Consider the following 24,480-nt stretch of genomic DNA (forward strand, 5'->3'; position numbering starts at 1 on the left):
TTGGTTGTACGTTTTTTCGGAGCTTCAATATTTGTTGAAGTCTCTTGTTTTAATATAAGTTCTTGTTTTTTCGCCAAAAAAAAAAAAAAGAAAAAAAAAGGCTTTCTGGCCAGTTGTAAATTTTTTTCACTTATTCAGGAAGGTGAGGATTGCAACCAAAGAGGTAGCTGAGATTTATAAAACCCTAAAAGAAAGTAAACAAAGCCCAACCCAAACACCCAATGGTACTCTACGTAAAGTCGCAAACCCAGTCGGATTAGGTCTACTTAAGTTCCTCAAGATGAAGTCTCCGTTTACATTTCCAAAAGATCTCAGGTTCATTTTGGCACAAATCGTGCCCCGTAGCACTGCAGACCCATACAAAACCTAAAATAGTCTGCTTCACATGTAAAGAAGCACCAATTTCATAAAAAAAATCTTGCCATACATAAGATGGAATTAAGTCAACAGTCACAATAATTTTCCAATAACGGGTAGTGTGTCCAGTACAATCTAACAAAAACGTTAATTTAACGGTGTAATACATAAAGATACAAACTTGCTCTAGAGCAACTTGGTATAGCAATATGGTTTTTAATCAGATTCAATATCTGAACCTTCCAAACCTTCTTGATAAACTTCAAAATCTTCAGGGCTCCATCTGCATATCAAGCGTAGCTTAAAAGTAGCCATCTTGATTCCCATCAAGCGCTGCAATCATACCAAAGTCAAGGCCATGTTTAAATATACTACTAATGTCTCACACACAGCTACACTCGTACAAATGATCAGGTGCAGCTAGTAAGAAAGACATCATCTACAAGTGTATTTCAAAAGATATACAAAATAAAAAATTTCGAGAACAAACCAGTATGCGAGAAGCTTCGGGTGATATGGGCTTTCCCTCTTCGCATACAACGTAGTCTCCAACAAGTTCCACAACTCCTGATCAACAGTAAAACAACCAAATTAAGAAAGGCAAACAACACTTGTGACAAGTTTCTTAATTTTGTGATGTTGTTTCATGTGTGTGTGTGATGTCTTATGTATGAGAAACAATGGACACCTCTGTTTAAGCGCACTGGCATCCCTTGTTTGCGCAAAAAAGGCTCCATTTCATGAGTGAACTGTTCCAATGGGCCTTCTTTGAGTTCTACCTGGAGAGTCAAACATCAAACGCAAACCATGAGAAATAAATTCATAATCATATACTTAGTGAACACAGCACACCAAGAATCCATAACACATACTCTACTCCCTATATCACACATCAAGACACTAACTATTAAATGTCACCATTTTTTAGGATGTATTATGGATAGTCTATTTGCATCCAGTGTTATTATTGCAAAATTAAAGTTGCCTTTGTCCCAAAAGATGGCCTTGCTTTGTAAAAAAATGGTTAATTAAAGAAAATATCTTTTCCTTATCGGAGAATATTTTAGATATTTGGCTGATAGTTAAAGATATTAGAATATGTATATTTATATAGATAAATGGGCCAATGGACTTGCGTATATACTGGTAATGCACAGGTAATCTTTTTTCAAAGGTTTATTAGGAAGTTATATGATGATAGCAAAATAACCAATAATCAATATGAATAAAATATGAATCACAAAAACACTTTAACTAACCGTTTCTGTAGCAATACTTCCCGTCCTAGCAAAATCATAATCTTCATACTCATTAAATATTCTGCCAAAGATTAGATGTTTACGTTCATATGCATGCAGTAACAGCATGATAGAAAGTGAAAGTTAAATCCCGTTATGAAACAGTAGTCAATGCCTGCTTATTTACAGTATAATAATATAACAGTCTTCTATCAGAAGATGTTCTTTTTTAAACATAAGCAGGGTAACCTTATAAAGATATTTACATATTAAGCGACTAAAAAGCAGATGCTAGTGGTAACCTTTGGGCCTCTTCTTTAGGCATATTGGTTACACAAATTCCAGAATCACCACGAAGAAGCTGTATGTACAGAATAAAGACAACATTAATCAAATGAAGGTTCAATAAGTGTCGTACAGTGCAACACATCATACTCCATGGTCCCCATAAGTTCAAAGAACTGAATATACTGTGTACCTTGGACACCTTGTGAAGCCCTGATCTTACTTCATCAGAATCAGAGCGGCCTAAAGCAACCTGCATGACTTTGTTTGAACCAAGAAAAAATCTGAAACACCAAAAACAAAATTGTTAACTCAAGTCGGTTCAAAAGAATGTAAAAGTCTATTTGTCGTACAAATATAAATGATCCACGTATATTTGCTGTCTACTACCAACTACACATGCAGATAAATGCTGAACTAATGAATTATCACCCCGGGTAAGAAACGTCAGAACAAGGGATAAGTTAAGCAAGAAATACTAATGTTGGCAGTTGAATAAAAGATGCATAATCATCAACATAAGTGTGAACTGTCATCTATTAAAGACTCCAACCTAAACTCCCTCTGTTGCTACTTAAGATCTTCACAAACTGACAGAGACAAATATAAAAACTTGTAGGCGTAAGCTACAAAGATTGCAACTTGCTATATCAAAGATACATGCATGTAACTTAACAAGTGGCTCAACAATTGTACCAAAAATCTAAAGTCATAAGCAATTAAGTTCCCCATAAAAAAAAAAAATTATCTCTCACTACTATATGTTTTATTGTCTTTTCAGATAAACGGATTATGTAATGCCAAATGTTATTAAGCAACGAAAATGAATTCGACTATAAAATACCTGCTTGTGGATTTAAGCTGCTCCCTGAACTGCTTAAACTTAAGATTCCTCATATTCTCAAAGCTAAATACATATACAGAATTATAATGCTCAACCGCCTCTCGAATCGAGTTCACTATTGTCACTTTGTGCTCCCTCCCTTTCTTCTTTGTCTTTGACAATGTCACTGCAATAAATTTTAAAAAACATATAATCGCAAATACTTAAATTAACGACAATTTATCCGCATACATAAACAGAAAATTAGGCGAAAAATCAATTCCACAGAGACTTAACCCGAATCAGCATAACTGATACGCATAGATTTCTACATTCTGTGCGATTTATATTGTGCTAGGTTTCTAGATAGTGAAATAGCTTTATATAACTGCAGCTAACTTAATAGTATTACATGTAAATTAACAAAAAATAATATATTAATAACTATAACAGTAAAGAAGGTGTATAAATTAGGAGAACATACCTGTACGATCTCTTTTGGATTTCGGCATATCTGTAAAGAAGGTGTATAACTATGAGTTTTTTGTAAGAAATCAGACGGAAGTCTTAAACCCTTGAAACTGATGATTTTTAATTTTAGGGTTTATACGCACTTAACCTTTTCTTTTCTTTACTGGGCTTCAACTGGATATGTTACATTTGGGCTCAGGCCCATTTGTTCGTGCCTAACCGGTTTCCATGTTTTCATTCGAAATATATGTTTTTCTCGAGGTAAATTACGGATAGTCTTTTTTTTTTTTTTTTTCTTTAAATAATGAACTTATACACTTCACCAAATATATACAGATATAAACTAGTTTTATAAACTCGTGAGTTACACGAAAATTGTTCAAATTAGTATTCGATAACGTTAATATCCAATGTATAATACAATTACAATGAAAATATCATCTATTACTAATAATATTGGTATCGGAAACATTAATATTGAATATACTAACGTGAGTCATTGCATTACACGACAATTGTATAAATTATTATTCGATAATTTTACGAAAAAGATGCAACAAATTATGTTCAATATTCACCGCCATCACCGTTTAACTCGAAATAATTTTACGAACAAAACGCAACAAATTATGTTCGAAACGGAGATTTTAAAAATACTAATATTTTTAATTTTATTTTAAGTTTTGACTAGATATAAATTAGTTGTGTAGAGATCACTAATTATTAATGGTTATGATGGTTAAGGAAATCACGAAGTAAACATATCAATTTATACATTTTTCATATAAAACAAAGTGAAACCATTAGGTATATTTGTTTTTCTTGGCGAGAATTAAAGAAAACGCTATAATGCATTATAATGTCGGTATTTGATTTTGATAGAAATAAAGAATAGAAAGAATCGACAAAAAAATCCGTTTCTTTCAAAAATTAAAAATATACAACATTAGAAATATTATGTATGTATTTAATAAGTAGTAGACGATAGAATATATAACATAAGCTATGTCTATACTCATAGCTATTTTGTGAACTTATTCTGATAATATTAGTTACCATTTGATCTACAAATATATACAAAGCAACGTATATCCAGATGCAACTGTCACAACGCACAGTCCGAAATTTATCTAGTTAAAATATAAAACGACATATATTTAACCATGTGAGTATGTGACCACTTGACTGCCCACAATAAACATTAAAACATCCTATCCTATATTTTCATGAATTCGATACTTTAACGAACTTCTTTACAATTAAGGAAATAGTAAGTATTCATAAGCGTTTTTATCAACTACAAAACCAACAAATAATGAGATTTTGAAACTCAATAAATATACATATACATAAACTAATCAAACTTGGAAACACTACATTAAAGTAAAAACACAAGATTGAATAATGAGGATAATTCTTTACATGGACGTAAAACAAATCCAAAGAATGTTCAAATTTGATAACTTTTAAGTAACCATAAACAGGTCATGGGCAGGGAATCAGTAATATTACAAACAGAAATTACAACAACTGGGTCAGGACTGAAATCTTAATTTTAAAAACAAGAAAAAAAACACAACTTACTTTTTTTCCAATTTGAAGTGAAATCAATGTCACCAATATGTTGACAGATGAACTTCATCACCATTTCCCTTCTTTATCCATCCTAAAAACTAACTTTAAAACATGTTCCTGATTCCCTTTCTTTACATCCCATCCCAATTGTTATATATACGTCGTATCTACGTTTGACTTTGACTACTACTTCGTCTCCTTCCCGAATTTCCTAATATAACCCTACCCTGACGGCGGAGCCGATTCACAAGTGACATGCTTCCACCACCATCACCACCACCACCATCATTACTATCACCACTATCATCGTTATCATGTCTACCAAACGGGCCTTCATTTCCACCCGACCCAAACGCATGAAACAAGAGGAAAACATTAACAAGACTGTTATCACCCGTCACATCCAGACCCGGATTGTTGACCCGACCCAACTCACCCACATCAAAACCCTCTTCATCTTCATCATCATCATCTGAATCTGACTCGTATGAATTCCTTTCAATCACATAATCACCGAAAACCACTGCACCAGGCATTGATGATGTCACAGTACTAATCACATCTTCCCGTTCCCTCTCCCGTTCGAGCTGCCTCCATTTCTGTTCCTGATCGGGGTCCACTTCGTGTGGCTTACCCGAAGGGTGTTCCGACTTCACGTGTTTCTTCAACTCTTTGTAAGCCCCAATAAATGAGCAACTATCGTGCATGCAAGTTCTCTTCTTGCAATTAAGATACTCCCTAGCTGAGTCAACCACGGTCCACCCTTTGACTTGACCACGGCAAAGGGGGCATGCCAGCTCAGCCACCTCTCCATGCTTGTCAACGGGCCAACCTGATAACGGGTCCGAAACAGGACTATTATCCATGGTAGTCAATGGTGGTGGATGATGTGGGGACGAAAACGTAATTTTGGTGTAGGCTTTCTTGTACTGATCCAAGCAGTTGGAGTAACGTGAGCTAGTGCCACACATGTATGGGCGACAACCCTTATCATGCGAAGAGCACAAGAGAAGAACAGCGTTATGAGGGTATTCCATGCAAACCGAGCACGTGATATCTTCCAAATCTTTTTTGGGCATCACGATGGTCGATTTCTTTGCATTTGGGTTCAACGAGTGCCTGCAACCGAGCATTGGATATGGTGTTGACCTGGACCGCCTTGAAACCATTCTACGTCTTCCCCTGGTACCTTTCGCCATTCTTTAAATTAACCTGTTGTAAATACATAATAAAATACAGGAATTTGAATAAATTTTCTATTAATTTTAGAAAATAGAGTTAAACTAATTTATTGGTGTCTCAGCACTTTGGGTAATGATTGATCCATATTACACCATTTCCATTTAGCTATTTTTCTGTTTACCGTAAAGATTACCTTAAAGATGATATATATAACCTGAATTGGGCTATTCATAAATAAATGGGTCAAAGTTACAATCTCTAAATTATGAGTACTGCACAATTATGACAATCTCTATTTAGCACTAAATATTTAGGTCAAAGTTGCAATCTCCATTGAGCTATTTCAAAGGCAATGCACATTTATGATAACGAACAAACCGCCACCGAATGAAAATGCAGTAGAATTAAACAGTTTTATTTGATCATTCACAAAAAGATAAGCAAGAAAGATTCAGATATAATCACAAAAAGATCTTGTATCGTCATATGCGTCTAGTAAAAACAGAACAAGTAATGTCAAAACTAACAGCATCACGACAAGAGCCAAACGTCCAATAAATAATGCCACTATTTATTTGATTAGCTAAAAAGACACGCCTATAAATATTGAGGTTTATAAACCATATTAACAACATACAATATAGATCAGTCTAAATGACATTGTCATATTTATGTTCCTGCCACTACGGACATAATATTATCAGGGCGTATTAGAAGTACTCCAAATCTCTCAAGATAGATGTTATTCCTAAATGTGAAACTTAGGCCCCGTTTGCTCACGGAATCCAATGGGATTCCGGCGGAACTGGAATTGAATTTAGACATGCGTCGTGTCTAAATTCAATTTCAATTCCGCCGGAATCCCATTGGATTCCGTGAGCCAAACGGGTAATTTCCTATTCAGAATTAGCGATAACTAAGGAAACCGCAAATGTGAGAAAAATAAAGCATTTCTTTTGGTTAATAATCCAATGAACGTAATATTAGATTCCGCCATCTTACCTAACATATTCCAGTTTTCAGACTAAACCGGTAAACTATACCCGCGCTTCGCTGCGGGGCGGTTTTCGTCGGTTAACGGTCGGTGGTTTTCGTCAGTTAGCAATCGGTTAATTGGACATTCAAAAAATAACGGAATGAAAAAGAAAGTGAAAAAAATGTTGTAAAGGAAAGGGAAAAAATTTCAAAAAGGCCAAATTACCACATTAACCCTGAACTTGGGGGTAATTACGGAGCTTGATCTAACAGATTAGTATAGTAGTAATGTTCCATTCAATGCAGATGACTGGATAGCGTTGATCCAACAAATTTTGAAATAACTAATCTCTTTAAAAATGTACAAACTAATACAAATCAGAATCAACAAGAGACAACATGAAAACAATAGCTCAGACGAAAAAAATAATAATACCAAAATGGATCACACATTTACAATGAGGAAGGCTTGAAATGAAATAGATAACCTCAACAATGTGATCCAATTCTCTAATAGGAGTTGAACCAGCAAAATAATGAATCCAAAGTTTACAATTATTTAAAATTAATCAAGAACAACGAAACTATTCCAACCAATATACGCCATTTTACTAACTAGTAACAATGCTAACAGTTCTCAAAATCCAAAATTAATTAACACGCAATATGATCAATCTTAAGATAAGCCTACCATGACAACATTATCCAAAATTGTCGCCATTTGGGTGCAAGTACCTAACTTTGGCCTAAATCTTAATAATAAACATCCATTAAACCATTTTTATGACCAATTAAAGCTCAACATCATAAAAATAATGCAAAATTGCTTCAAAATATTTAGATCAATTCAATCTAAAGGCGATCAATCAAAATTCAAAAGACTAAATTCGATCAAAATTGAACATACCACTTAAGCGTGAAATCAAATCTGGATCCAAAACCAATTGAGAGGATAAGATGTATGTGAAAATATTAAGTATATGTTTTCAATATCAAAGTCAGGCACACATAGATATATAGGTAGCTTATTATCTATACAATCACGCGAGCGACAGTTAGGAAATTAAATAATTAATTAATAATATTCACTCATCAAGCATCAAAATTTAACTTTAACTATTATTTTAATATATTAAAAAAACCGAAAAAGAAATAAAAAGCACATGCCTTGGACGTCTAACCAACACCTAATCTGAGATTCGAACTTTAGATATAAAATAATCGGAAACAAATCTCACAAAATCGTTAATTCAGTAAAATTGAAATGCGATTTTACAAGCGGTTAAAAATGATTAAGATGAAGGATTCGATTAAAATACCTGAAAATTGTTGGTAGGGTTGATGATTATGAATGTAGTGAAACAGATGATTACTGAAATTAGGGCTTGTTTGTTGATTTTAGAAATTGGGGAAACGAACGATGAAATCGATGGAGTGCGCGGGCATTTCGATTTGTTAATTTTTATGGATTCGATTAATTGTGTCTACAATATTCGATTTCCAGATAATAGATTAAAATAAAAAATAAATAAATAAATAAATAAATTACGAAAGAAAGAAAGTGTACCTACGTAAGATGAAAGTGTTTCAATACCTCACGCGCTTGTTGTAAGCGTCGTCTCACTGACAAATAGAAAAATTATCAAAAATACATATATATAAAATAAATAATTTAAAGATAATAAAAATTATAAAAAAAATAAGTACTGGTACCAGTAAATATTTATATCTCAATAAAAATTATCAATGAAGGATTCATGAAAATATGACATAAACACCTCTTTTATATTATCGGTGAATTAAAATTGTTGTTTATATGATACTTAGCTTTGAAATGATACGAATTAATTAAATTTATATTATAGAAAATAGTATAATAATTGTATGTATAATATAATATAATATAATATAATATAGATTAATATATAAAATAATATTATTGCAAAGTATGTGATTGAAATATACATTAATGAGGTCTTTAATATTAATTACTAAAAATACATTATTATAAATAAATATTTATTTAAATAGAAAATATTAAAAATTTGGTTAATAGATCTTTAATTTTGAAATTGAAGCCCAAAAAGCTATAATGAGATCAGCATTTTACGAAAAAATCTTCATGTTAGAAAAGTGACCATGGACCAAAATAAAAAATACTCCGTACAATTAAACTTTTCGATTCAAAGAATTTGAAATATCAACGAATCAATATAGTCCAATCGTTGAACATTATGACTCGGTTAAGATTTGTTCAATATATATTTCGTATCCTTTGGATCGATTTACTAGAAAGATTACTATATGTTTGATAATGTAATATATGTTTGATAATGTAAGTCTCATAAAGACATTAAAGTTTAAGAAATGAAGCTTGAAGTTTTTAAAAGAGTTTGAGAGAGAGGTTATAAATGTATAAAAGTTTATAACCCAAAGGGTAGTAATATTATTTTATGGACGAGTAGTGACATATTAGTTAACTATTCAATTTATTTGAATTTGAATTTAATGAGTTGATTGTATAGAAGTTTATAACGTACGATATGCGACATACGTTAAGTCACATCTAACGAACTCGATATTTTTTAATTGTTAGAATTAATATTGAATATCAATATAATCATACAAAAATAAACCGCAAGGTATTGCTACATTGGTGGTGGCATGATACCTGTAAAAAAAAAAGATACGGAGTTCGACTCACATGTGCTGCAAAATAAATTTTCTCTTGTGGTTACCCAGTCATTTCATGAGCTTCAGAGGATTCTTCGTGAGGGTTTCCTTCTAAGAGGCGGTATGACTGTAATAATTCGTCCAAGAAAATGATCGAATGCGTGGATTCCCCGTAAGTGACTAGTAATAACACTTCCGTTAATAAAAATGATTCATATAAATATGATATAAATATTATATTTGTATATATAATAAATTTAAATTAAATGTACTGATAAATATTAAATACTGATTTCTGATTGATCAACTATAATTTTATATATAACATAAATAATCTTCTACCACCAAACTATTTGTTGAGTGGTAAAAAGACTCAGTTGGTTCTTGACCGGAATTATTGAAAAAATATGTGCAAGTTCAAATCTTGAGAGGAGAGTTTCTTCAAAGTTGAGTCTCTGATATTCTTCACTCTGTGCGGGTCAAGCAGTTAACTTAAAGAATTCCGGGTATGCTTTGCGCGATGGATGCAAAGAGTTTTTCCTAACGGGTGCGTGAGTGGCAAATGAGAGGATTCGATACCAAGATTATCGTTCTAAAAAAAACATAAATAATCTTCTACACTGATTAATTTACAAAATTAAAATATTTAAACATTCACCCAGCCAAAATTGAAAGACATTCAACCCGCAACCGTATTAGAAGCTTCTCATGTATTCACCGCTCAGTCTTGAGTCTTGACTATGAGTTGTGACATAATAATCCAACATATAACTAAGAAGTCTTAAGACGTGTGTGTTTGTAATTCTTTTTAAGAATGCCGTCAAGCATTCAGTCACTTCAACTTATTTTTATTTAAAGCCTATCCATTTATTAATCGGAATAAGTAAATTATTAAGGGATATGCTAATATGTGCTATAGGGACACATGTTAAGAAACATTAATTAAGTTAAAACTCGGACCGATTTGTTGCTTTAGCCCTTCGAAAATAACATCATCCAGTTACTTGTGGTTGTAGCTTTGTTGACACACACGAACTACTCTGAAAATGAACATTGTTATTCACAAACCTAGTACAAGTAGTCAACTCATTGAGCCTAAATACAACGATTACTACACCGGAGTCACCGGACAGATATATTCTAACAATAAATCAATCAAACAATTTTCTTCTCATTTTTTCTCCTATACTCCAAATTATGTACAAAATTTCTCTACAAACATGCCTATTTAGGCGACTTTTTACAACAAATGACAACCACATTTGCGAATACAACTTACAACAACACAGACGGCGGAACCAAATAAAACACAGCCTGAAAAAAATTAATCAAAATGGGAGCAACAGAAAAAACTAACTAGACTACAGTACATGATTTCACAGGTGGGCCCAACCAGCCTTCTCTAACTCCAAGCTTGAACCAGAGTCCATTCACATGCCAGTTAATCCAACGAATGCGTGTTACAATTAAGAAATGAGCTATCCAACGAAATCACCTTCAAAATATCATATAAACAACTCAATCTACATTTATGCAACATAAAGATTTTCACTAATTTAAAGGTGTCAAAAATCCATCCATAGATTTATAGTCCTATAGCCCAAATGGTTGGGCCCTGAGTTCCTTGCAAGAGGTCTCAGGTTCGAATCTTGTCTACAACGAATATTTAGCAGTGGCCAAGAATGGGTTGGAAACAACCAGAGAGTATCCTGCAGGACTGCGTACATTAGAGTGTGGGGTCGGATTACTCGCCCTCCCGGGTAGCCGAACAGGGAAAACCTTCTACCTTTTACCTTTTTATTTGCATTAAACTGAACGCTAAAATGGCTATATTTAAAACCACCTAATTGATTTATTCTATAAAAGGGATCATAGTTGATGTCGGTAGATGACATCGATCAAATTGGCTAAAGGTACGATAATTAAAAATGGGCAGATTTGGGTTGTGACCTTCATCTCCAATGGGTGGAACGAGTAGAATCTTAAAACTTGGCTAAAACGGAAACAGGTTACGTGTCACCCAAATTGTATTTAAGTAGTTAAAACCACCTAACTGATTTATTCTAAACAATTCAGATTACTATTTTAGATATGATTACTTCACAAATTACTAAAAAAATCAATAAAATGACCGAGTGTTAACGAGTGGGCCCAACCCAGACTAATTTGGACTGTATACAAACTAGTAACCCCTTTTCACCCTGTTACCTAACCCATCTCTTTTGTCACCTCTATGCTTATCATATCTAAGCTCGAAGCAAAACATCCAAGAGGCAAAAGGAGTAGTGAACTTACCCATATTGCTTCTTCAAGGCTGCTACAATTGTGGGCTGTTGTTGAGTGGAGAAGCTAGGGACGAGTCCATAGACGTTGATCTCTTCAAAAATGGATGGTCCAGTAATTGAGAAGCAGTAGGGCGGTCATTTGGATTAACTTGCAAGCATTTAAGTATGAAATCTTGGGCCTCAGCAGACAATGTATTGGGAATTTCAGGAGGTTCACCCCTGCCAATTCTGAACAGTGCTGCCATCTGGCAAACCAAAATACATATACATATACATATATTTGTTAAAATAATATTACTTAACTTCAAGGGTAAAAGTATCATTGCGGAAAAATAAACGTGTATGTAATTTTCTATGCAACAGAACTTGGATCACGTTCCACATGGTTTAAGTCTTTCAATTTCTATCTTTGCCTATGATATGTACATTCTTAACCAAAAGAGTTTTATCCATTTTACTAATAAATGGATCAATCTGGGTTATTTACTTACTTTATATATCAACTGGGTCAAACATACAACTTTAGTAATTAAAACAGGTCCAAGGTTGCCCAGGGTGTAATTTTTATACAGACGGTATCTTAAATTCACTTTATTTATTATAATAAAAAATCACTTTATTAAATATTATCAATTAATTTAATTATCATTACAATGATAGTATACCTTTCGTAATCATATTCAATCCATTAATTACTCACAAAAATCTTAAAATTAGACAAGTAAATGTTTGTGGGTCAACCCAACCTGACCCTGTGAATAGATAAACAGTTTTGACCTATTAACTGTAAGAGATAAAGAGAGAAAGAAAGAACTGTGTTCTTGTATTTGTGTGTTATAACAGTACATGAGACCTTCTATTTATAGAAGGTATACTTACATTAACAATCCCTAAACTATGATTACAATGCTATATTACAATACAAGTAGTTGTCTAATATTCCCCCGCAAGCTAAGGTCGGGTAACAACCTGTAGCTTGGATCGTAACTGGAGAAATCTTGGTGTGGACAATGGCTTGGTGAAGATATCAGCAATCTGATCATCAGTAGTTATAAACTGAACTGAAAGTTTTTGTTGAGCAACTCTTTCTCGAACAAAGTGAAAATCAACTTCTACATGTTTTGTACGTGCATGAAAGACTGGGTTAGCTGAGAGATATGTAGCGCCAAGGTTATCACACCATAAGGTAGGAACCGATTTAACAGGAACACGAAGTTCACGTAATAGATCTTGAAGCCATGTTACTTCTGCAACCGTGTCAGCTAGGGCCTTGTATTCAGATTCTGTTGAGGATCGAGAGACAGTCTTTTGTTTTCGAGCTGACCATGAGACTAGGTTTGAACCAAGATATATAGCATATCCTCCCGTGGATCGACGGTCATCTGGACAACCTGCCCAGTCAGCATCAGAGAAGCTAGTCAGTGAGTTGTATGCTGAATCAGTATAGGCATGAAGCACTGTTCCGGAGTTGTGCATAAATCGTAAACCATAATTGGCAGTGCCTTGTAAGTAACGGAGAATTCGTTTAACTGCTGACCAATGATTTATCGTGGGACAATGCATGTACTGACAGACTTTGTTGACTGCGAAAGTGATGTCCGGTCGAGACAATGTAACGTATTGAAGGGCACCTACAATTTGACGGTATTGAACAGGGTTGTCAAATGTTGCACTATCACCAAGAGCAAGTTTGGCGTTGGTTGTCATCGGAGATGAAACTGGTTTAGCATTAGATAAGTCGGCGCGTTCCAAAAGTTCATGGATGTATTTGCGTTGTGATAGAATCATGTCATTACCATTCCTTGTGACTTCAATCCCTAGAAAATAAGATAAGTTACCCATGTCTTTAACAGCAAATGAGCGGCTTAGACTTTGTACCACCCTATCTATTTCTTTTGTATCGTTCCCTGTTAAAATAATGTCATCAACATACACAAGCATATATAGAAGAGTGTTCCCTTTAGAGTAGATGAATAAGGAAGTATCCGTTTTCGACCCATGAAATCCAAGAGAATGAAGTGCTGTCGAGAGTCGATGAAACCATGCTCTAGGTGCTTGCTTTAATCCATATAAGGCTTTGTGAATGAGGTACACATGATTTGGTGTAGCTGAATTGACGAATCCCGGTGGTTGTTGTAGATAAACTGTTTCGTGAAGATCACCATGTAAAAAGGCATTTTGTACATCAAGTTGCCTGAGGGACCATTTCTGAGACACAGCCAAGGAGAGAACCACACGAATGGTTGTTGATTTTACAACGGGGCTAAATGTTTCCTGATAGTCGATGCCTGGTTGTTGTCGAAACCCTTTAGCAACTAAACGTGCTTTGTAGCGTTGTACTGCCCCTGTTTGATCCCGTTTTAATTTGTATACCCACTTGCAATCAACCACATTAGAATTTGGAACACGAGGTACTAGTGACCAAGTACCATTCCGCACCAACGCTGAATACTCTTCAGTCATGGCTTTACGCCAGTGAGGATCTTTGTTAGCAATGGTAAAGTTTGCTGGTTCAGTATCGGACGAGGGACCTCTTGTATGATAGGAGGTAGCCTTATGTTGGTGGATTTGTTTAGGATTAGGGCGAAGATTGGCTGGTCGAGAACGAGGAGGTGGCTCAGTGTTTGTGGAAGTGGTGGTAGTAGTAGCAGTAGTCTGAGGTAGTTGGTTGTGACTTTGTTTAGGTGATGATGAGGAGGTTTTGGAGCGTCGATGATATGTTTGAATGATAGGTGGTTTGATCGTGCCATGTTCAAGCGGTGTAGTGGTGGTATTTTGTGGTTCTGGTGGGACAGAATGTGTTTTAGGAACTGTGGAAGGTGAATCTTTAGTTTGTGAGGTAGGATTTGGATATTTAGAGATGTAGGGATTGACTGGATGTGTAGAAATGGTTGTAACAGATTGTTTAAAAGGAAAAGATTGCTCGTTGAATCGAACATGACGGGCTATATAAATATGATTCGACTTTGGGTCGAAACATCGATAACCATGATGGGCAGTACTGTAACCAAGAAATACACAAGGTGTAGATCGAAAATCCATTTTGTGTTGGTTGTATGAACGAAGATGAGGGTAGCATTGGCACCCAAAAACTCGAAGAAATGAAAAATCAGGTTTATGTTTGAACACATGTTCAAAAGGTGAGGTGGCTGAGTTTGTTCGAGATGGCATTCGATTGATAAGGTATACTGCAGTTCCAAAAGCAAAATGCCAAAAACGTTGTGGTACATGTGATTGAGCGAGTAGAGTAAGACCGGTTTCAACAACATGACGATGTCGTCTTTCAACCAAACCATTTTGTTCACTTGTATGAGGACAGGAAAGACGATGATTGATGCCTAGTGGAGAAAAGAATTGATGGAGATTTCTAAATTCACCTCCCCAATCAGTTTGGACAGATTTGAGTTTGGTCTGAAATTGTCGTTCAACCATTGCCACAAATTGCTTAAAGGTGGCATAAACATCAGATTTGAGTTTTAATGGGAAAAACCACATAAATCGTGAAAAGTGATCAACACACAACAAAAAGTATTTGTGACCATCATAGGAGGTAACAGGCGCAGGTCCCCATACATCACAAAAGACTAAATCCAAAATGTGCGAACTTTTATAAGTAGATGGTAATAGATGAAGTTTAGAGGATTTTCCAACATTACATGAATCACAAAAGGTGGTTGTAAACTTATTTTGTAAAGGCAAATGATATTTAGATAACATGGACTTCAACAATTGTGGATGTGGATGTCCGAGTCTTTGATGCCATGTAATTGAAGATGCACGGGTAGTGGAGAATGCTATTTTGTGAACTGGTGAAGACTGGGGAAGATGGAAGGAGTAAAGACCACCATTACTTGGACCCGTGAGGAGGGTAGTGTGTGTAATCTTGTCCTTCACAGCAAAGAAAGTTGAGTGAAATTCAAAATACACATTGTTATCGAGACAAAACTTTTGTACAGAAAGTAATTTATGTTTTATTTCAGGAACATGAAGTATGTCTTTAAGGGAAAAGGTTTTGTTTGGAGACGAAAATTGTGAGGAACCAACGTGTAAAATGGGTAAACCCTTACCATTGCCAACATGAAGATTGTCCTCACCGTAGTAGACCTCGGAGTTGCCAAAGTTGGATAGGTCTGGAGCAACATGGTGACTAGAGCCTGTGTCTGGGATCCAAGAGGTTGACGCTTGGGAGCGATAGTCTGTAAAGTTGGCTGAAGGTGACTGTCGTCTCATAGTAGCAGGGTAACGATTAGGGCATTGAGATGGGATGTGCCCAATCCCACACCTGTTGCATGTGCCAAAAACTGTGTTTTGATTAGAAGCCCAGTTAAATGAATTTCGATTACCTGCTTGATTTCTGTTGTTATAGTTGCCTCGTCCACGTCTGTAATCACGTCCACGACCACGGTTATTGCCAGATCGGTTAGTGTACATGGCTTGTGCAGCCGGTGTATGGGCAGGTTGAGCTTGGAGTCCAAGTTGAGATAAAAGCGATTGTACCGCTTGAAGCTGATCTGTTTGTGAAGCGGGCAAGACATTATTAGGAGCTGTTGAATTGCGACTTTGTGTGCTAGTCGTGAATGCTTGAGCTGAAGGAATGTCAGGTACAGATTTCTTGATCATGTAGTCGTGGTCTGATAGCAGACCATGAAGGTCTACAAAGGTAGGAGGCTTTTCGCGGCCCAGAAGGCTTGATTTTAAACCGTTGTATTCCTCTCGTAGTCCTGATATAACTAGCATCACCAAATCTTTTTCTTTCATCTTTTCGCCTATGTTAGCGAGCGCAACATCGTATTCTTGAGTCCTAGTTAGGTAGTCTGCGGTTGTTTCATCTGGCTTCATCTGTAGTCGGAGAAGCTGGGTTTTTAAAGTGTATTCCCGAGAGGAAGTGTGAGGAGCGTAGGCACGCTCAAGGGACAACCAGAGATCACGAGACGTTAGTCCTTGAACATGTTGAAATGATGCTTCGGATATGGTAGAAATGAGAAGCATTCGTATATGAGCATCATTAGAGACCCAGTTAATGTAATTGGGGTTTTGTGGTTGAGACTGTGTTTCTTCATCTTTTTCTGGTGATTGGACCGATGATGGGACATTCTTAGGTGGACAAGGGATTGTGCCATCAATATAGTCAAACAATTTATTGGTGACGAAGAACGGTTGAACCATTGTCTTCCAGTAACCATAGTTCGTGGGAGATAAGGTGAAACCAAATTTGTGAGAGTTGTGTGCGGTTTTCTCTGCTGGAGTAAATGTAGCTAATAGTGCCATTTTCAAAAATAGAGAAAATGATACAGTAACTCGTTTGTTTTTTTTTTTTTTGTATCTGTTTTTTTTTTTTTTTTTTTGCGCTTTTATTTTTTTTTTTTTGCTTTTTTTGCGTTTTTTTTTTTTGTTTTTACTCTTTTTTTTTGAAAAGAAAATAAATAAAAATAAAAATAAAATATAGAATAGAGAAGATAAGTACGGGAGGTAATATAAAAGAGAATGAAGTTAAACTTCAGTGGGTTATTTTTCTTTTACTCCCGTTCTTTCCAAAACAGAACCAAAAATAAAGAAATCGGCGGTGAACAGTGGCCGACGGCGGTGAACAGTGGCCGGCGGCGGTGAACAGTGGCTGACGGCGGCGATGAACAGTGGCGCCGGAGATGAACAGTGAAAAAAAAAATCTAAAAAATTCAGGGTTAGGTCGGAATTTGATTCCGAAGCTAATGGTGTTGGCCGATTTCCCTGATTTAAGCTGGATCGGGCTAGATCTAAAAAGGATCGGAAAATATCCGGCTACTTTTGGTGTTCTTTGAGGCTGAAAATTTTGGTTTTGATTCGGATTATAATTCCGAACTTAGTGTAGTTTGTAATTTTCGCTGATTTGAGGTAGTTGATCTTCAGTTACATTTTCTTCACTGAAGATAATGGCGGTGGGTTTGTGTGATGACGGGTTGGGTGTTATGACCCGAAAGCCTCGTTTCTGATGTGAAGGTTCAGGCAAGGCTGCAACCACAGAGCATACTACGAGTTTTTAAGGTCAGTTTTTTTTTTTTTTTTGGCCGGAATTGTTGCCGGAAAATAGCTTGGCTGCCGGAATTGTTGCCGGACTTAGGCCTTTACAGCTCTTGATACCATATTAACTGTAAGAGATAAAGAGAGAAAGAAAGAACTGTGTTCTTGTATTTGTGTGTTATACCAGTACATGAGACCTTCTATTTATAGAAGGTATACTTACATTAACAATCCCTAAACTATGATTACAATGCTATATTACAATACAAGTAGTTGTCTAATATGACCAAACATTAAATGACCCAAAACCCATAAAAATGTAATAGCTCTAGGTAAAAAATCAGAGATAATAAGAGAAATGACATGCATACCCCTTCCAAGTGGGAGTACGGAATTTTACGTGTCAACATCTCCAACACCGTACAACCAAGGCTCCATATATCAGCTGCAAGTCCATAACCCTTAGTTGATCGATTATTAACAACCTACGGATGCAAGACATAAGATGTTAACAAACATTGAAAGTAGTCCATTGTGTTGGATCCTAATGCGGATAGTATTGTCTTAGATTTTCAAGTCTCAACTGATACAAAGTGATGGGATGCTTATTTTAAGAACATATGGTGGCCCCAGCTTCTAAACCCACCCCTAAAAGATGGATAAAACCAAATACTTAGTAAACTACAATTAAGATAACAGAAGTCACCTCTGGTGCCATCCAATAGGGAGTCCCTTTGCAAGATTTAATGTCATTCAACGTGGTTGCCTACAAATATCAACAGCAAATATGTAGTCAGATACATAAACTATATGACTAATCAAACGGATAGAAACTATAATAACTATGAATCTTAGAAGTATGTGTTTTTCTTACCTTTGCCAATCCAAAATCTGCGAGCTTCACAGAGCCACTTACGTCAACTAATATATTAGCACATTTAATGTCCCTATAAAAACACAAAACATATATCAAATTAGAGGGATTGAGGATAAATCCATAACTTTTATTAGTATCAAACTGATAGAGGACTTACCTATGAACCACCTTTCGTTCATGCAGGTATTCCAATCCGCTCAAAATCTGCCTGGTGTACGCCGAGACTTGCGAATCCCGCAACTCATACTTTTGATAGAGCTTTGCCAGTGAACCTTTGGTTACTAGCTCAAGAAAGATATATAGCTTTCCTTCATCCTAAAAAGCATAATTTTAGGTTAACATGTTCCAGTTCCAGTATAATGAAAATAAAACTATAATTCTTGGTTTGGCTCGGAAGTTCTTAATAGCTTAATAAAAAAAGATGTATTTGATAGGTTGTGATAATGTACAGCAGCACTAGAGGTGGCCATTTCAACCAGCTCGCAAAGAAATTCATCAATTTGGGTTACGTTTTATCCATGGTTGTAAAACTCGGTCAACTCGGCCGAGTAATCGGCGATTACTCGGTTGGAAGAACAAAACGAGTAATCGGTGCCTAACTCGTCCAATTACTCGGTCAACGCCGGTCAACGGTGCTCAAACGGCGGTCAGCGGTGGTCAACGGCGGTCAGCGGCGGCCAAATATCCAAATGATGTGCGTGAGTCCGTAGATCTGAAAACTTACCCGGTTTAAAGCTTGTAGAAGGGAAGAAGAGGAATGGATCGATGAAGTTGAAGTTGCAATGGACATGTTTTGAGTGAACATTTTTTAGGACATCTGTAAAAGATAAATCAGAGTAAAGGATTGAGTTGTCCCCATCAATCCCTTTTAGATCTAAACACCTACTCCGTATTAAATATCTTTTTCTTTTTACAAATGGCAATAATAGCCCTTAAACTTTTATCAAACGTTAATAATAGGAACAAACTTGATATCCACTCTTAAACCTTTTATTAATTGATATCAAACTCCCTCATATTACAAATACATTGAGAATTCGGTCCTTAAATTTTAATTTACCAAGTTAAAACATAAAACATTATTAGTTTGAGATATAATTAATTAGGTTTTATTTAAGAAGTTTAATATTTAACATATATATATGAGAATATATATATTTATCTTAAAAAGTCAACGAAAGTCAACATCCGATTACTCCCCCGAGTACTCCCCGAGTCGCCGATTACTCCTCAAAAACCTCCTGCCGAGTACTCCCCGAGTCGCGAGTTTTACAACCTTGGTTTTATCTCTAATGGGTCAAATCAACAAAACTAGGAGTACAAGTCAAGGGGTCAAATGTCTCCCAAGTCCCAAAGTGTATTTTTAGTGCATAAAATCTCCTAAAATATTTCATTCAAGAATATCGAGTTAGATTATTAATAAAAAAAAATCGTGACTATATTTGACACAATAATTTTTTAAGATATATATTTTTTAACAAAAAATGTTCCAGGCCAACAAAACTTGTCTGATGCCACCTGACCCAAAACAAATACTCACTTTGACCCTTTACCTAATTTACAAGACCCACCCATTTCAAGCAACCTGATTTCAAGTGTTCTATTCTAGATTACAAATTCAAGCAATCTGCACAAAGACACTTAAGAAGTAAAAGGCCTTCTTAAATAATCAGCAGCTATAATATTGCTTTCAGTATCCAATGAAAAAGGAAGACCTTATGAAACAAAATACATACCTTATCTGTTCCAAGATATTGAACTATATTCTCGTGATGGAATTGACTTAACAAAGATATCTCCTGAAACATTAAAAGGGTGACAAAAGGGCTTAGCAAGCAGAAACTCAGAATGAGATTGGATATAATCCCATATATAACTGGAGATGGTGATTAAGGGATCACCTGTTCAAGTTGGATAATGCTCTGCTTTCCCTGGTTACCTTGGTCAAGTAAAGAAACTTCCTTCACGGCAAAAAAGAAACCAAATCTGCAAACAAAATCAGAAATCCATATCAGATAAGGACAGCCCAAATACAAGACATCGAAAGGAAATAAAGAAAGGAATGACAACCCAAATGACATGCATCATAAACAATGATGCATGACAATTATGTGGAAAAAAAGGCTAGCAAGATTTTTACCATTACAGACAAGAAGTCTGGTCACATATACCGAATTATATCGCACATGCACGAGGATTTCTCAATTAATTTAGTCATGTGAAAATAGGAAAGTTCGACTATCTTAGTTCATTGTCAATGCTACCAATATGCCAATTTGCTAAAATTGGAGAAGATAAGAGCACTAGTGTTTCTGTTGGCACGAAATGCTAGCATCTATCCAAGAAAAATCCAATACCTTTTAAGCCATCTAGTGAAATGTAGAAAAATCTCATTTCCCAACTTTAGCTTAAGAAGAACTTAGTTATAAATAAAGCTAATAAAAAGTAGAGCAGAAAAGTGAAAACTACTGTTAGCTTGGTCGGTAGCCCAGAACAGGGAAGGATATATCTCGGCGACTAAAAACAAGTTTATAGCACGTACTAAAATGTGATAACCAAAAGCTTATAAATGTGTAGTCAACTTAGCTTCATAATGTATTTACTAAATTAATGGTAGCTCAAATGAGAGATCCATTTCGTATTTGAACTTCCAAAAACACTAGGAATAAAAATTTGAGTTTCCCAGGGGGATCACATTCGGTTATATCTCGTCATTGTTTAGAACTTCAGATATGAATATAACCAAGTCCTCGGTGACTGCTATTAGAAGTTCAAACCCCAAGACCATAATAATAATTACCCGCAAGTTCTAACCAAACTAGTTTTAGACGTCGATAATAAGCAGAGTGTCGAAAAAAATGCATACAAATAAACATAAACATAAACATAAACAATCCTATATATAATATAACTATGTAACAAGACTTACTCATTATAACCTTCATATACAGTGCCAAACGAACCACTTCCAAGTAAATCACCCTTCTGCCAGTTCTTAAAACTGCCTCTAAACGTTTTATTTGGCGAAACATAATATTGAAGCTCTGCATCTACACCAGAAGATCCTTCATCCTCGACTTCGTCTCCATTATCGAACATACCCAAACCAGACGGTGAGACAACTGTGTCAATTCCTGATGTAATCCTCCCACTTGTCTCAGCAATATCCACCTCATTTAACCTAACCACCTCAGCTGGTTCATCTGAAGCCAAGTCTTCATTATCCCTAGGGGCAAAACTCCGAATCATATCCCTATTCAAACCCAAATCATTCACCATCACTGGCAACATCGCTGGCCGTAAACCTTTAATTCCACTTTCACCCTCCACATTTCGTCTCTCACGCTCTTTATCCGTATCATCATCATCATCTTCCAAACACCTGTTCGTATCAACTCCAACGCTGACGTCATCGTCAAGATGATTACCTCCATTTGTCACCAAAACCCTAGCTCCCTCAGGCTCACCGTCCGATTCAACTTCAACATCATTATCACCATCATCAATAAAACTAATGTTACTTCCAAAGCTCACAGAATACAAATCACTCTCCGGTGATTCTCGAATAGAAATAGGATTTGATTTATAAACCCTAGGTGAATACGACTTATGCGCTTCGTACTCAGCTGCTGGTATACCAAAATCATCCGGACCTGAAAGCCCTAACCGACTACAAATCAAATCAAATTCACCTTCAGTTCCTTCAATTCGAAAGCTAGTTCTATCAGCTAACGATGAAATATCAAGTGATTGAGTTCTTTGAGCTAACTCATATGATGATGGCGATGTTGATGCGTCGTAATCGATGTTTTTAATTGCGTTTCTTCGTTCGAGTCTCGGTCCTACCGCCCGGTGTTTTTGCCTCGAGTATAATTTCATGATAATATAGTAATTTTTAGTTTGTTTATGTATGCATACGTTGTATGTATAGGTTGTACGTACAGGTTTCAGTTTAAAGGATCTATGGAGTAATAGGAAGAAGAAGAAGAATGAAAAGAATGAAAAGGATTTGAAGTTTGTTTGGTGCGTGAATATAGAGGAATCTACGCGGTAGTTGGATATGTTTGACGGTCGTAATTAATTATTATTATTATTATTACGGAGTATTAATTATTAATTATTAATTAATTATTATTATTATTATTTTAATCTTATATACTAAACCTCCTCCCAAAATTTATCGCTTCAGTTTTAACGAGATGTCACCTCCTCCCAAAATTTGTCACTTCAGTTTTAAAGTTTGCGTTCACACTACAAATGGTCCTCCAACTTTCGCACAAATTACACAACAACCCCTCAACTTTACACTTTTTCAGAGGTAAAAAACGTAAATTTATAATTTAATTAAAATAAAAAAACCTTACTCCACCCGAATTTATAACGGGCCCTATCTTCTCGCTCGGTGCGAGTTAAATTTTTCCGAGGCCACCGTTCAACTCGAAAAAATCCCACGAACCCAACGGGACTAACTATATGCAAAACGGACATCGTTAAAAAAACACTAAATAACGGGCCCTATATTCACGCTCGGTGCGAGTTAAATTTTTCCGAGACCACCGGTCAACTCGAAATAATTTTACGAACACAACGCGACTAACTATACGCGAAACGGACATCGTTAAAAAAAATAAATATTTCGGGCTATATTACATACATATATATACATATATAACACGACTAACTATACGCGAAACGGACATCGTATATCCAAATTGGACCGCGCGTCGAATACAACCGCAGCAACGCGCGGTCGGATTTTTTCTAGTTAATTTTATTATCTCTTCATTTTTAAATGTACGGTGTACGCCTGTACGGACTCTTTTCAAAATTAAAAAGAACATTCAAATTAGGGATTAATTAAAAAAAAAAAACATGGCATGTCAAATTCGTAACCTTTAGATGCATTTTCAATTTTTAATCTCTATCCCTTAGAGAGTATGATTAGCTAATATTATGTGGAACACTGTAAAAATAACAAATTTATAGAATGATTTACAATGTTGTATTGTACAACACTTGAACAACTATGTAAAGTAAATATTGATGTATAGTCATTATTATAAGAATATATTGAGAATTTAATATTTAAATCTTATTAAATGTTTAAATGAATTTTAGAATCAATTGAGAATTAAGAAAGCATGTAATTTGAATAATGTGATCTTTCTATATATATATATATATATATATATATATATATATATATATATATATATATATATATATATATATATATATATATATATATTTGGCAAAAAACTAGAACTTAAATAAAAACTCGGGGACATTCATCGAAAAAACGAGGCCTCGAAACAATTTATTTCTATATTTTTCTATATGCTTATGAAGAAATGTACAATTTAAAAGAATTGAAGGTGTGATGTGGACCATCTTCATACCCCTTCCTTTATAGACTCCTTTTATAGGCTGGATGATGAAAATTGTGAATTGTGGGGTATTTTAGTTTATTCCTATATATTACCAAACAATTTCTTTGCTAAACTGAGGTGGTCATAAAAAAGTTCAGAAACGATGATAACCCGATTATATGAGTAAAAAAAAAAAAAGATACTATCTTCTCAGCTAACCTACTTAAGAAAACCCTTATTCATTTAATTCCTACATATTACCAAACAAATTCTTTGCTAAACTTGGGTGGCCACGAAAAAGTTCAGAAACCATCATGGGATAACCCGGTTAAAGGTGTACATATGAGTAAAAAATATTATCTTTTGCAGATTA

General features: G+C 35.2%; 3 protein-coding genes across 3 annotated transcripts; all 3 read right to left on the minus strand.

Annotated features, from left to right (window-relative positions):
- Nucleotides 1-438: 438 nt before the first annotated feature.
- Nucleotides 439-3,279, minus strand: LOC139855833 (uncharacterized). Its single transcript, XM_071845077.1, has 8 exons — nt 3,188-3,279; nt 2,725-2,890; nt 2,074-2,164; nt 1,898-1,956; nt 1,617-1,677; nt 1,046-1,136; nt 848-924; nt 439-690 (listed from the first exon to the last, which is right to left on the minus strand). The coding sequence occupies exons 1-8, from the start codon at nt 3,213-3,215 to the stop codon at nt 574-576; spliced, it is 690 nt and encodes a 229-aa protein (XP_071701178.1). The 5' UTR covers nt 3,216-3,279; the 3' UTR covers nt 439-573.
- Nucleotides 3,280-4,579: 1,300 nt separating this feature from the next.
- LOC139853100 (uncharacterized) lies at nt 4,580-8,389 on the minus strand. Its single transcript, XM_071842473.1, has 2 exons — nt 8,226-8,389; nt 4,580-5,961 (listed from the first exon to the last, which is right to left on the minus strand). The coding sequence occupies exon 2, from the start codon at nt 5,946-5,948 to the stop codon at nt 4,917-4,919; it is 1,032 nt and encodes a 343-aa protein (XP_071698574.1). The 5' UTR covers nt 5,949-5,961; nt 8,226-8,389; the 3' UTR covers nt 4,580-4,916.
- Nucleotides 8,390-10,676: 2,287 nt separating this feature from the next.
- LOC139851666 (mitogen-activated protein kinase kinase kinase 1-like) lies at nt 10,677-22,695 on the minus strand. The gene is made up of 9 exons (XM_071840763.1): nt 21,668-22,695; nt 20,640-20,724; nt 20,475-20,537; nt 18,896-19,053; nt 18,736-18,808; nt 18,568-18,627; nt 18,233-18,346; nt 11,875-12,109; nt 10,677-11,074 (listed from the first exon to the last, which is right to left on the minus strand). Exons 1-8 carry the CDS (start codon nt 22,615-22,617, stop codon nt 11,897-11,899), a joined length of 1,716 nt encoding a protein of 571 aa, XP_071696864.1. The 5' UTR covers nt 22,618-22,695; the 3' UTR covers nt 10,677-11,074; nt 11,875-11,896.
- Between the last annotated feature and the right edge of the window lie 1,785 nt (nt 22,696-24,480).

Source organism: Rutidosis leptorrhynchoides, chromosome 6 (genome assembly GCF_046630445.1).
Source record: "Rutidosis leptorrhynchoides isolate AG116_Rl617_1_P2 chromosome 6, CSIRO_AGI_Rlap_v1, whole genome shotgun sequence".
NCBI classification, from domain to species: domain Eukaryota; kingdom Viridiplantae; phylum Streptophyta; class Magnoliopsida; order Asterales; family Asteraceae; genus Rutidosis; species Rutidosis leptorrhynchoides.

What these genes read in the sequence shown, in the direction of transcription:
- LOC139855833 (XM_071845077.1), bottom strand. Translation starts at nt 3,215, where the DNA reads ATGCCGAAATCCAAAAGAGATCGTACAG. An exon ending in ATCCAAAAGAGATCGTACAG is followed by an intron (nt 2,891 to 3,187) that starts GTATGTTCTCCT and finishes AATTTATTGCAG; the next exon opens with TGACATTGTCAAAGACAAAG. An exon ending in GGCTTCACAAGGTGTCCAAG is followed by an intron (nt 1,957 to 2,073) that starts GTACACAGTATA and finishes CTGTACATACAG; the next exon opens with CTTCTTCGTGGTGATTCTGG.
- LOC139853100 (XM_071842473.1), bottom strand. Translation starts at nt 5,948, where the DNA reads ATGGCGAAAGGTACCAGGGGAAGACGTAGAATGGTTTCAAGGCGGTCC.
- LOC139851666 (XM_071840763.1), bottom strand. Translation starts at nt 22,617, where the DNA reads ATGAAATTATACTCGAGGCAAAAACACCGGGCGGTAGGACCGAGACTC. An exon ending in GCATTATCCAACTTGAACAG is followed by an intron (nt 20,538 to 20,639) that starts GTGATCCCTTAA and finishes TTAATGTTTCAG; the next exon opens with GAGATATCTTTGTTAAGTCA. An exon ending in CCTATTGGATGGCACCAGAG is followed by an intron (nt 18,347 to 18,567) that starts GTGACTTCTGTT and finishes TTGCATCCGTAG; the next exon opens with GTTGTTAATAATCGATCAAC.